A 12,730-nucleotide genomic window follows, 5' to 3' on the forward strand; every position below is an offset into this window, starting at 1 on the left:
GGTACAAATTGACTGACTTCAAGAGGGGAAGAAGAAAGAGAAGTAATTAGACAGGAAATTCATTGTTGAGGAGAAAAGTGATCAAAAGGACAGTAGGTCGCTATTGAGGGGAAAGAGATAAGTGGATTAGTTGTCAAGATGTTTTAGGAACAGGTATGTTTTTAGACGTTTCCTAAATTCCTCATAAGTAGAGGGCGAAAGTAATTGTTCTAGGTCTTTACCCCATGATGCTGCTTGGTGTGAGAGAAGGAATTCATGGTGTTTTTTCAGTTTGCAACCTAATAAGTACCTAATAAGTAAGTACCTAATCTTCCCTTTCTCCTCCTGAACACTTACCAATGAGCCCAATGTCCACAGTGGACAAAAGCAATTCCTGCTTGCTTCTTTCTTTTGCCATACAGCAAAAATAATCCTAATTGACATTAGGCCCTCATTTGTCTTGCATGCAGTGGGAAAGGAGATCCTAGGATCAGCCAGTGCCATTTTGTTGTATGGCATCAGCAGGACAGGGTGAATGGAATTGCTGTTGCTTAATGTGGACCCTAGATTATCCATTAAGCTGGTGAATCAGGGTTGAGACGATTGGCATCATTGAAATGAGTGGGATTTGCAAGCCAGGGGAGTATCTTAATGATGTGTTACCTTTTTTGCATTTTTAATAGACTGGTGACTAGGAGGACATGGCACAAGGATCTCTGGGTTATTTTTTCAGGGACAATTGAGCAAAGGGGAAGAATTCTTGTAGGGCCTGATAGCTCTAGGAGAATTATCAGGTGCCACAGCCTTGCAATGCGCTTGGGGAAAATTAGCAAAAATTCTTTAAGTACAGTATAGCTAACTTTACAGAGTTGCACGTTTCAGGTTTTTGTTTTTTTTTGTGAATTTTACTAAGTGACATATTAATGAATTAATATACATTTTTATGCAGCACAGCTAATTAATTTACCCTGAATTGGACCAACAAATCAGCCAAATAACTCATGATATTGGCAAATAATGCAAAGTTTTTTGGGAAATAATAAGTGTTATTCACCGATACCATGAGGTAATGCCATTTTGCAGCTTGGAAAATAAGCTTTAAATATCTTATGAATATTTTATAACTCATTCATGTCCTGATAAATTCATGACACTTTCAAATTGATTTTTTTCTTCATTCATTGTGCAGTGCAGTAATGAAGATAATGTAAGAGAATATTTTCTTACTCTTTGCAAATAGAAAAAGTGTACCATTTTTTTCTCATTACAGTTAGAAAACCATGCTCAAGAAGAAGTACATGAAACAACAGAAATAAGTGAAACAGAGGATAAATCCGGTAATTAACACATTTCAGTTCAGTAGCTGTCTATGTTTTGCTTAAAATGTGCTAATTGTTTTGTTACATATGAGCCATAACATCCCTACTAGTTTGGTGCCAAAAAAATTAAATCCATGGAATGTAACCTTCAGAAGTCTATTTCTAGTGTAATGTGTCTAGTAGTCCTGAACATTAAGGTAATGCATCTGAGCCCTTAAGTTGCTTGCAGAATGCTGTCATTCATCTTTGAACTCTGCCTCCTTCCCAGGAAGTTGCTCCTGTCCCCTCAGTTTTTTTTCTGCAAGCAAGTTGCTCAGAAGTGTTTCTTCTCTTCAGTTTTATTGCTTTTGGGTATTTTTCTTAGTTTTCGGTTGGAGACTCGGTGCCCAGAGATTTCCACTTGTTAGAACCTCTGTGTGGGAGAAGACGCAGACACACATTGCGGAGGTCTGCTGCTAGCAGGATCAGGACATCTAGCTGCAGTCTGCATTTGTATTTTTTGGAGCTCAGGGGCCATCCCCTGCGTAGATGCTCGCATTCCTGATTTATCAGGAGCTTGAGCGCAGGCTGTTTGGCTCCATTCCAGCATGGCCGGGCTTATTAATGAGCCGCCTGCATGGTAGCATGAGGTTTTTCAAGGTTGAGGCTGTCTAACATCGATCCAACTGGCAGCCCAAAGACAAAGTTCAACCCGTGAACCTGTGAAGCAGGGTTCTCCATTTGTACCAGCTGCACTCCTAAGCTGAAGCAGACAGGAATATGGCACAGTGAGTAAGGCTATTTTTGCCTATGGGAAAAATTGGGGGTCTCCAAAAGTGAAATTTGAAGGTTTCCACAACCAGAGCTGAAGTTCCTCACCTCTAAAACCCCAGGTTCATCCACTAGTGGGTCACGCACAGGCTGTGTGGTTCCGTGGAGACATAGAAAAATGATGGCAGATAAAGGCCAAATGGCCCATCTAGTCTGCCCATCCACAGTAACCATTATCTCTTTCTCTCTCTGAGAGATCCCACATGCATATCCCAGGCCCTCTTGAATTCAGACACAGTCTCTGTTTCCACCACCTCTTCCAGGAGACTGTTCCACGCATCTACCACTCTTCCTGTAAAATAGTATTTCCTTAGATTACTCCTGAGCCTATCACCTCTTAACTTCATCCTATGCCCTCTCATTGCAGAGTTTCCTTTCAAATGAAAGAGACTCGACTCATGCACATTTACATTTCATAGGAATTTAAATGTCTCTATCATATTTCCTCCTCTCCCGCCTTTACTCCAAAGTATACAGGTTGAGATAACATAAGAACATAAGCAGTGCCTCTGCTGGGTCAGACCAGGGGTCCATCATGCCCAGCAGTCCGCTCATGCGGCGGCCCATCAGGTCCAGGACCTGTATAGTAACCTTCTATCTATACCCTTCTATCCCCTTTTCCTTCAGGAAATTGTCCAATTCCTTCTTGAACCCCAATACCGTACCAGTGGTCCCACCTCCTCCCTAGCCTGCTGCTTCCCCTTAACATATCTGAAGAACGGTTTGAAATTTTGTACTTCCCTGGCTAGCCTCTCTTCATATTCTCTTTTTGCTTTTCTAACCACAAGGTGACATTATTTTTGATACTTCCTGTGTTCTTTCCAGTTCTCCTCGGTTTTGCCCTTTTTCCATTTCTTGAAAGAATTCTTCTTATCACCTATCACTTTCTTCACTTTTTTAGTTATCCATGCCAGGTCCTTTGTTCGGTTCTTTTTGCACCCATTTCTGAATCTGGGGATATACAGATTTTGCGCCTCACTCACTGTGTCCTTGAATAAAGACCAGGCTTGCTCTACAGTTTGCCATTTCTTCGAGCTGCTCCTAAGTTTCTTCCTTACCATTACTCTCATCGCTTCGTAGTTTAATTTCTTGAAGTTAAAAGTTGTCGCGGTGGTTCTCTTTCCCTTCGATATTCCTACTTCAACTTTGAACTTGATCATATTGTGATCACTATTCCCCAACGGTCCCACTACTTCCACTTCCTTTGCAGGTCCTCTTAACCCATTTAGGATTAGATCTAGGGTGGCATTTCCCCTCATCGGTTCTCTTACAAGCTGATCCATAAAGTCTCCAGGAATCCGGACTCCCTAGCGCATTTTGAGCTTCCAAGACTCCAGTCGATCCCGGGATAGTTGAAGTCTCCCATAATAATCGTGTTTCCGCTTTTGCATTCTCGCTTCATCTTGACTTCCATTTCCTCATCGGTAGCTTCGGTTTGCCAAAGTGGACGATAGTACAGGCCCATCTTTATCTCGGGCCCTTTCCTTCTCGGTATTTTAACCTATAGCGATTCTAATTTGTTGGTCGTCGCTGCTGTGTCCACTCTGGTCGAGTGTGTGCTTTCTTTTATGTATAGGGCTATTCCTCCTCCTTTCTGACCTGACCTGTCCTCGCGATAGAGTTTATACCCCAGCAGTGCTATGTCCCATTTGTTTTCTTCATTTGTTTCCACCAGGCCAGGCAATACCTCCAAGCCTTTGCATAAGCCACCACTGTGCACTTAATTTTGCTGTGAAGCAACGTGGCAATCACAGCCAGTCAAAGAATAGCCCCAGCTAGTTAATGCTGTGTGCTCAAGAGCCATGCCGTAAGACCAAAGTGATCTGGAGGGGAAGGCCCCTGGAAAATGGGAGTCAACCCCTGTGCTCTAGTTGGAGTTTCTTTGGAGGATTTACCAGGTTTATTCCTCGAGACATGCTTACATTTCGCCATAGAATTACCTGCATATCCCCCAAGGGCCCCACCCCGACACCATTTTCGCAGGAGATAGGATAGAAGGCACTAGAAGACCCTCCAAGGAGGTTGAAGGCACCGAATCCAGGTAAGCCTCTCACCCTTTGTGGGCTGCAGCGCCCGTGGAATATGGCTGTGCATCCGATGCCATCCACTGCAAATGAGAAATGAATCCATGACATCCTACCCAAAAATGAAGCTGACAAATATAAAAAATAACTTTAAAATCAAAGCTGAAAAAAAATCAAAGATGGCCACTGATTATAAATAGCCAGGGAAAACCAGAGAGCCCTCAAAAACAACAATTTTAGGAGTGGGATGGGGTAGGGCATGCAGGGAAACCACCTAAAAACAACCCAAATCTCAGATTCAAGCTATTAGCTGGACTCACAGAAACATGTGCTGACAGGAAAACACTGCAGATAGAGCTGAAACAGCTCACAGGGAGATCCTATGCCTCAACTTGCAGGAAAGTTGAAATTTAAATCTTCCGATTTCCCCACTGGCCTAACGACCACTGCCGGTCACCTCCGCCACCCTCAGAAAGCCACACAGCATGTCTGACTGAGGAACGGAGTCTGGCTCTGATATTTAAGGTGGCTAAACAGGTTGAAAAGATGACGGTGAAAGCTAGAAGGATGCTAGGTTGCTTAGGGAGAGGTATGGTTAGTAGGAAAAAGGAGGTATTGATGCCCTTGTATAAGACTTTGGCGAGACCAAAAGCTTTAGAATATTGTGTACAATTTTGGAGGCTGTACCTTCAAAAAGATATAAAAAGGATGGAGTTGGTCCAGAGGAAGGCTACTAAAATAGTGCATGGTCTTCGTCATAAAGTGTATGGGGACAGACTTAAAGGAGGAGAAAGAAGTGGCGGAGAGACTAAACATGTTCTTTTCGTCAGTATTTACAAAAGAGGACATCCAACGTACCGGAACCTGAACAAATCTCCAAAGGAGACCAAGCAGAAAAATTAACATCCATGGAAGTAAGCCTCAAAACTAAAACCTGACAAATCACCGGGCCCGGACGGAATCCACCCTAGGGTACTGAAAGAACTGAAGGAAGAGATAGCGGCACTACTACAGCAAGTCTGTAATCTATCCCTAAAAGTAGGCGTGATCCCGGAGGATTGAAAGATAGCCAATCTTATGCCCATCTGTAAAAAGGTATCAAGCGGTGACCCGGGGAACTACAGACCGGTAAGTCTGACCTCGGTTCTAGGGGAAATGGCAGAAGCACTGATAAAAGAAAGCATCGAGGAGCATCTAGAAAGGAATAAACTTATGATAACAAGCCAACATGGCTTCTGCAAGGGAAGATCTTGCCTGACGAACTTATTGCACTTCTTCGAAGAAATTAACAAACGGATGGACAAAGGGGACCCCTTAAACATCATATATTTAGACATCCAAAAAGCCTTTGACAAGGTACCCCATGAACGCCTACTTCAGAAACTAAAGTACCTTGGGGTGGAAGGAGACGTACACAGATGGATCAGAAATTGGTTGGCGGGTAGGAAGCAGAGGGTAAGAGTGAAGGGCCACTACTCGGACTGGAGGGTCACGAGTGGAGTTCCGCAGGGGTCGGTGCTTGGACCGCTGCTATTCAATGTATTTATAAATTATCTAGAAACAGGGATGAAGTGCGAAGTAATAAAATTTGCAGACGACGCCAAACTATTTAATGGGGCTAGGACTAAAGAGGACTGCAAAGATTTACAAAGGGATCTGAACAAGCTAGGGGAGTAGGCATCGAGATGGCAGATGAAGTTTAATGTAGAGAAATGTAAAGTCTTGCACGTAGGGAACAGAAACCCGAGGTACAGTTACACGATGTACCCAAGAAAGGGACTTGGGGGTAATAGTGGACAAGACCATGAAGCCGTTGGCACAGTGCACAGCGGCCGCTAAGAAAGCGAATAGAATGCTAGGTATAATCAAGAAGGGTATTACAACCAGAACAAAAGAAATTATCCTCCCTTTGTAGCGGGCGATGGTGTGCCCGCATCTGGAGTACTGCGTCCAATATTGGTCGCCGTACCTAAAGAAGGATATGGCGATACTCGAAAGGGTTCATAAGAGAGTGACATGTTTGATAAAAGGTATGGAAAACCTTTCATACGCTGGAAGATTGGAGAAACTGGGGCTCTTTTCCTTGGAGAAGCGGAGACTTAGAGGGAATAGAAACATAGAAAAAAGCGGCAGTAAAGGGCTATAGCCCACCAAGTCTGCCCATTTCAAGTATCCCTCCCCCCTTAGTTTACTCCCTTAACGATCCCACGTGAGTATCCCATTTTCTCTTAAAATCCGTCACGCTGCTGGCCTCTATCACCTGGAGTGGGAGTCTGTTCCAATTATCCACCACTCTTTCGGTGAAGAAGTACTTCCTGGAGTCGCCATGAAACTTCCCTCCCCTGACTTTCAGTGGATGCCCTCTGGTGGTCTTGAAGGGCATAGAGAAAGTAGAGAGGGACAGATTCTTCAAGCTTTTGACAACTACAAGAATGAGAGGGCATTCGGAAAAATTAAAATGGGACAGATTCAGAACCAATGCAAGGAAGTTCTTCTTCACCCAACGGGTGGTGGACACCTGGAATGTGCTTCCAGATGGTGTGATAGGACAGGGTATGGTATTGGAGTTCAAGAAGGGATTGGACAATTTCCTGAAGGAAAAGGGGATAGAAGGGTATAGATAGATGGGCCGCCGCGTGAGCGAACTGCTGGGCATGATGGACCCCTGGTCTGACCCAGCAGAGGCACTGCTTATGTTCTTATATTATGTTCTTATGGTGTGCCCTGAAATAGGTGAGCCCGTCTGTTACATCAATTCCTCGGGTCCTAGAGTTTCTGCAGGATGGCCTGAAGAAGAGCCTAGCAGTAGCTTTACTCCGGGTGCAGATTGATGATCTTTCATGTATGGGCCCTCTGCTCTGAGGGGCACATTGGCAGGTCATCCAGATATGATTCATTTTCTACGGGGCGTTCTGCAACTTAGGTCTTCCTTGTGCCTTCCCTGTCCAACCTGGAATCTTAATCTGGTTCTCCACTCTCTGGCTTGTCCACCGTATGTGCCTCTGGAGCAGGCATCTCTTATGGATCTCACAATCAAGACTGTCTTCCTGGGGGCTATTACCTCAGCCCATAGAGTTTCAGAGCTTCAGGCTCTCTCCTGCTGGGATCCTTTTCTGCATATTACGGATTCCATTGTGATGCTGCATACTGTTCCTTTCTTTCGAAAGTGGTTTCTGCTTTCTATGTGAATCGGGAAGTCCAGCTTCCTGCTTTTGCTTCCGCTTTTCATGTGAATTGGGAAGTCCAGCTTCTTGTTTTTTCTTCCTCTGGTTCAAGGGAGCAGAACCGGGTGTTGCAGTCCTTGGATGTGCATAGGATTTTGTTGCGGTATCTGGAGGTCACCAACAAGTTTTGTCTCTGACCATCAGGCCCACAAAGGTAGGCCTACTTCTAAGGCCACCATTTCCAGGTGGATCCGTATGGCCATTTCTGCGGCTTACGTGGCAGCCGGAAAGAAGCCCCCCTTTGCGGTACGGGCTCATTCTACCCAGAGGTGTTTCGTCCTCATGGCAGAGTTGTTGGCTATTTCTCTGGATGAGATTTGCAGAGCCGCTACCTGGTCCTCTTTGCATATTCACCAAGTTTTACAGGATCGATGTGGCTAAGCAGGATACTGCTATTGGTACCTGTTTTGTCAGCGGGCTCATCAGTCCCACCCTGATTTTTTGGGGATTGCTCTGTTACGTCCCACTGTTCCTGGAATAAAGTGGGATTGTACAAGAACAAAAGATTAGGTTCCTACCGTTGCTAATCTTCTTTCTTGTAAATTCACACTTTATTCAGGGAACCCACCCTATACTTTGCTGATTCGCCATTCATTTGCCATTATGAGTATTGGTAAGCTGGATTTCTTTATAGGAGTGCCATCAGAATGGGTTTAGTACTTAATTGGGGGGGTCCCTGGTTCAGGCGCCCCTTTCTGACAGTGTGGGCTGTGTCTCCCTATAATACTGTTTTGTCATTCAGGTTTCTAATGTTTCATAACCTGTTCTCTCGCTTTTCATTTTTGCTGTTTTGCATTTGTTGATGAGTTTCCCCGTTCCCATCTCTCTTGTTATTATCCTCTGCAGATGTTCCTAGTGGCTTTAAGACTGATTTAGGTTACAGAGACAGTGATGAGGTAAAAGGGGGATGGATTTAAGTATCTGAAGTTTGACGCTTCCTACGGCGGGTAGACAGAAATAACCCACTGGTCCCGGAATAAAGTGTGGATTTACAAGAAAGAAGATTAGCAAAGGTAAGAACCTAATGTTTCATTACAAGCCTCAATTTCAGTAGTCCTGGACTTTTTGCAAGATGGACTTCAGAAAGATTTCTCGGTCGGATCACTAAAAGTGCAGGTAGCTGGCTTTTCCTGTTTCCAAGTTCAGGGGGAAAGAGGGTCTCTGTCTTCTGACATAGATGTCACCCGGTTCATTAAAGGAGCTCTTCAGTTGCACCCTCTGGTGTGTCTCCCATTTCCTTCTTGGAATCTTAACTCTGTATTGCCCTTACGAGAGGCTTCCCTTCTGGATCTTATGATCAAGATGGTGTTTCTGGTGGCGATTACGTTGGCGAGACGTGTCTCCGAGTTAGAAACTCTTTTGTATATAGAGCCGTTCCTTAAGATTACGGATGCAGGGGTTTTCTTACGCATGGCTCCTTCCTTCTTACCAAAAGCAATCTTTGCCTTTCACATCTAGCTTTCACCGTCATCTTTTCAACCTGTTTGGCCATCTTAAGTATCAGAGCCAGACGCCGTTCCTCAGCCAGACATATGCTGTGTGGCTTTCCGAGGGTGGCGGTGGTGACTGGCAGTGGTCGCAGGCCAGTGGGGAAGTCGGAAGATTTAAATTTCAACTTTCCTGCAAATTGAGGCAGGGGATCTCCCTGTGAGCTGTTTCAGCTCTATCTGCAGTGTTTTCCTGTCAGCACATGTTTCTGTGAGTACCAGCTAACAGCTTGAATCTGAGATTTTGGGGGTTTTTTTAGGTGGTTTCCCTGCATGCCCTACCCATCCCACTCCTAAAATTGCTGTTTTTGAGGGCTCTCTGTCTTTTTTGCATTTTTTCAATTTCCCACTTTTCATCCTATAGGGTTGAAGAAAAAGGATAAAGCATTGCATTTGCTGAATGTCAGGAGATTGGTTCTCCAGTACTCAAAGTTATCTATGAATTTTGCGTATCTGATCACCTTTTTGTTCTGCCCAGTTGGGCTAAGAAAGGGAGGTCAGTGTCTAAGGCCTTGATTTCCAGATGGATTAAAATGGCAATTACCTCCGTGTATGTGGGTTGTGGTAAGCAGCCACCTATCGCATTAAAAGCGCACCCCACCAGTTGCTACCTCATGGGCGGAGACTTGGACAGTTTTGCCTGAGGAAATCTGTAGAGCAGCTACATGATTTACCCTAAATACCATCACCAGGTTCTATAGAGTAGACATAGCAGCCAGGTAATGTGCCGCTTTCGGGTCCTCTGTATTGAAGGCATGCTCTGTGGGCTAGGCTCAGGGGACTGCTTTGGTGCATCCCTAGCATTCAGGACTACTGGACACAATTGCACTAGAAAGATTAAGTTCTTTTTTCGATAATCTTCTTTCTTATAGATGTGTTTAGTAGTCCTGAAGCTCCGCCCTGTAAGTGGGCTTTGCCTGCATTCTGCCTTAGGATCAGTCTGGATTTGGAGACTTCTCTATCTGATAATCTGAAAAAAAAAAAGAAGAAAAACCATGCAATAAAGTAAAGTCTAAGTCTCTGCTTGATACAGGGCATGCGAGTAGCTATGAGCTCTATATAATATTAGTGCTGGTTGCCCATAATCTTGGTATCTGTTTTGATCAGTTTCTTAGATGTTATGATGTTAATTGGTATGTGTGTTATAGAGCAGAGCAGAATTGTAGTGTCGGAAATTTTTTCCCGATTTCCCTCCTTCCTGTTATATCTGCTATTATTACAATGCTACTTGATTGCTTTTGTACAAACTAGAGGGGGCAGGAGCAGCTCCCTGGGAAGGAGGCGGAGTTCAAAGATGATTGACAACAATCTGCAAGTAACTTATGGGTTTGGATGCACAATCCTATTGTTCAGGACTACTAGAAACATCTACAAGAAAGAAGATTATCGAGGTAAGAACTTAATCTTTCTTTGTATTCTATATCTGACCATTATTAATTGTGCCAAATTATAAGCCTTTTGGTAATAAACATTTAGAGGTCACTCAACTATTTTTAATTTAATACATAAAATGCAAGTACAGAATTTATATTAATTTTCCATCTAAACCTGAATTGTGAGCAAATGTACATGGAAATAAGTTAAAATACATACTGTGTTACTTACAGATGAAAATAGGCTTGTTCAAATCATTTATTATGCATTGTTCAGTGTTAAGTGATGACTGGTAGCTAATGTCATCATTTTACAGTAAAGACAAAATGTTTGTTATGTGCAAACGATGAAAGGTGGTCTTACATTCAATCAGTGTGGCTTTGGAGCAAAATGGAGAGGTCTTTATCCCAGGACAAGCAGGCAGCATATTCTCACATGTGGATGACGTCATCTACGGAGCCCCGACGCGGACAGCTTTTCAAGCAAACTTGATTGAAGTTTCAAGCTTGCTATGCTGCACCACGCATGTGCATGCCTTCTCCCTCCACTAGAGGGCGCATCCCCACCTCGTGGTCCTCAGTTCTGTTTCTTCCGCGGAGCCAGAAGCCCTGTTGTGTTTTTGCTCTATGCTTTTTTGCCTTCTGTCACTGCAGCTGGGTTGTTTTACTTAGTTGCTGTGCGTTTTTTTATTTTCCCTTCATCGGTGAAGTTGTTAATCGTCGGGAAAAAAAAAAAAAAAACTTTTTCGTGCAGGCACCGGGGGCTCCCGGTTGCCGTGGCCGCGGGACCACATTCGTTCGCGGCCTTGGTTTTTCGTTCATGTCCTGACCTCTGTCGGGCTTCAAGAAGTGCACCCGGTGCGATCGGTTGCTCTCGATCACCGATCCCCACCGGTGGTCCTCATCTGCTTGGGTGCGGATCAACCTACGGACTCCTGCCCTCGGTGTTCCACCTTCCAACCTTGGGCGCTCCGCCGCCGGCGTGCTCGCATGGCAGAGCTCTTTATTGTGGAACCCGCGGCGGGGAAGGCCTCGACGTCAGCCTCGGCTTCGGCCCCGGCTTTGACCTCGGCCTTGGTGCCCTCGACCTCGCCTCGGATGTCTTCCTCTTCGAAGCCTTCATCCTCGACCCCGAAGTCGGCCCCGGGTTAATCCCCGCTTCCTTCCTCAGCTCCAGGGTCCTCGAAGAAGCCTTCCTCAGGGTCCTCGACGGGGGCGGGTGGGTCATCCTCGGCCCTGCCCCGGGCGTCGAAGTCGGGTGCTCCTCGGGAATACTCGCTGCCGAGGTCGCCCTCTGCGGAGCACCCGACGGCGTTGGACATGCCATCTATGATGGCCGTCCCTGTGTTCCAGGACATGCTCCGAGCGCTTATCTCCTCGGAGCTGTCCTGCGCCCTGGCCCATTTGCAGCCATCCTCAGCCCCGGCCCTGGTGTTGCCACCTGCCTCGGCGCCAGCCTTAGCCTCGGTCTCGACTCCGGACCAGCCTGAGCGTAGTATTCGACCTCGGGACAAGGTGCGCCGTGTTCGCAGGATTTCTTCCTCCGACTCCTCGTCGGGAGCCTCCCGCGGGTCCTCGCCCTTGGACTGGCCTCGGACGAAGCGCCGGTCCAGGAGGTCCAAACGTCTTCGTGGGTCTCCTCGGCGGCAGGGTCACTCCTCGCCGTCCCGGGAGGTCGAGGCTCTTCGGGTTTCGGAGCTAAGCCTGTCTAACCCGAGGCTGTTCCGGTGGCCTGCTAGGAAGGGTTCGCCACGGGGCTCGAGGGATTCCTCCCCGCGGCGGCGGAAGGTCTCGGTGCCCCGTACCCCGAGGTCTTCCCCCAGGGGCTCCTCGGGGCCTCGGAGGTCTCCGACCCCGGCGCATTCCCTCGGCGCGGTTTCCCGGGGGTCGGAGGCTGGCACTGGTCGTGAGCCCCGCTACTCTCGCGAGGCGTCCCCGTCCTTTTCGGCGGCTCGAGGATCTCGTTCTCCTCCTGTGCGTCCCTCCTCGTTTTCGAGGTTTGTGGTGGACATGGGGAAGGCTTTGGATCTGGACCTTTTGGCGGGGTCTCAGTATTCCAAAGAATTTTTGGAGGAACAGGATCTGCCCTCTCCTCCTCGGGAGTCTCCTCGCCTGCCCTTGAACAAGGTTCTGCAGCAGACTTTCTTGCGGAATTTGGATTTCCCCTATGCGGTGACGGCTGTCCCCTCCAAGATAGAATCCAATACCGCACGGTGCCTTGTAAGGGCTTTGAGAAGGCTCAGCTGTCCCACCAGTCCTTGCTGGTGGAGTCTTCTCTTAAGAAGTCTCAACCTTCTCGGGTGTCCGCGGCGGTTCCGCCGGGGCGTGAGGGGCGCAACCTGGATAAGTTCGGGCGGCGCCTCTACCAAAATTCCATGATGGCGAATAGGGTATTAAATTATGCGTTTACATTCACCTCGTACCTTCGTCATCTGGTGAAGTCCATGCCCCGTTATCATGGGGTCATACCTGAATCCCATAGGGGGGACTTTGGAAAGCTGATGGACTCTCTGT

At 46.5% G+C, this 12,730-nt stretch overlaps 1 protein-coding gene across 5 annotated transcripts in view; it reads left to right on the forward strand.

The window, feature by feature from the left end:
- BOD1L1 (biorientation of chromosomes in cell division 1 like 1) overlaps positions 1-12,730 on the forward strand; it is a 425,195-nt gene that overhangs the window by 284,422 nt on the left and 128,043 nt on the right. For all 5 annotated transcript variants that reach the window (XM_033949017.1, XM_033949024.1, XM_033948998.1 and 2 more), the window contains one exon: positions 1,250-1,316. In XM_033949017.1, coding sequence (XP_033804908.1) covers positions 1,250-1,316 — 67 coding nt within the window. The remainder of the gene's footprint in view (positions 1-1,249; positions 1,317-12,730) is intronic.

This window comes from Geotrypetes seraphini, chromosome 1 (assembly GCF_902459505.1).
Source record: "Geotrypetes seraphini chromosome 1, aGeoSer1.1, whole genome shotgun sequence".
Classification (NCBI taxonomy): Eukaryota; Metazoa; Chordata; class Amphibia; order Gymnophiona; family Dermophiidae; genus Geotrypetes; species Geotrypetes seraphini.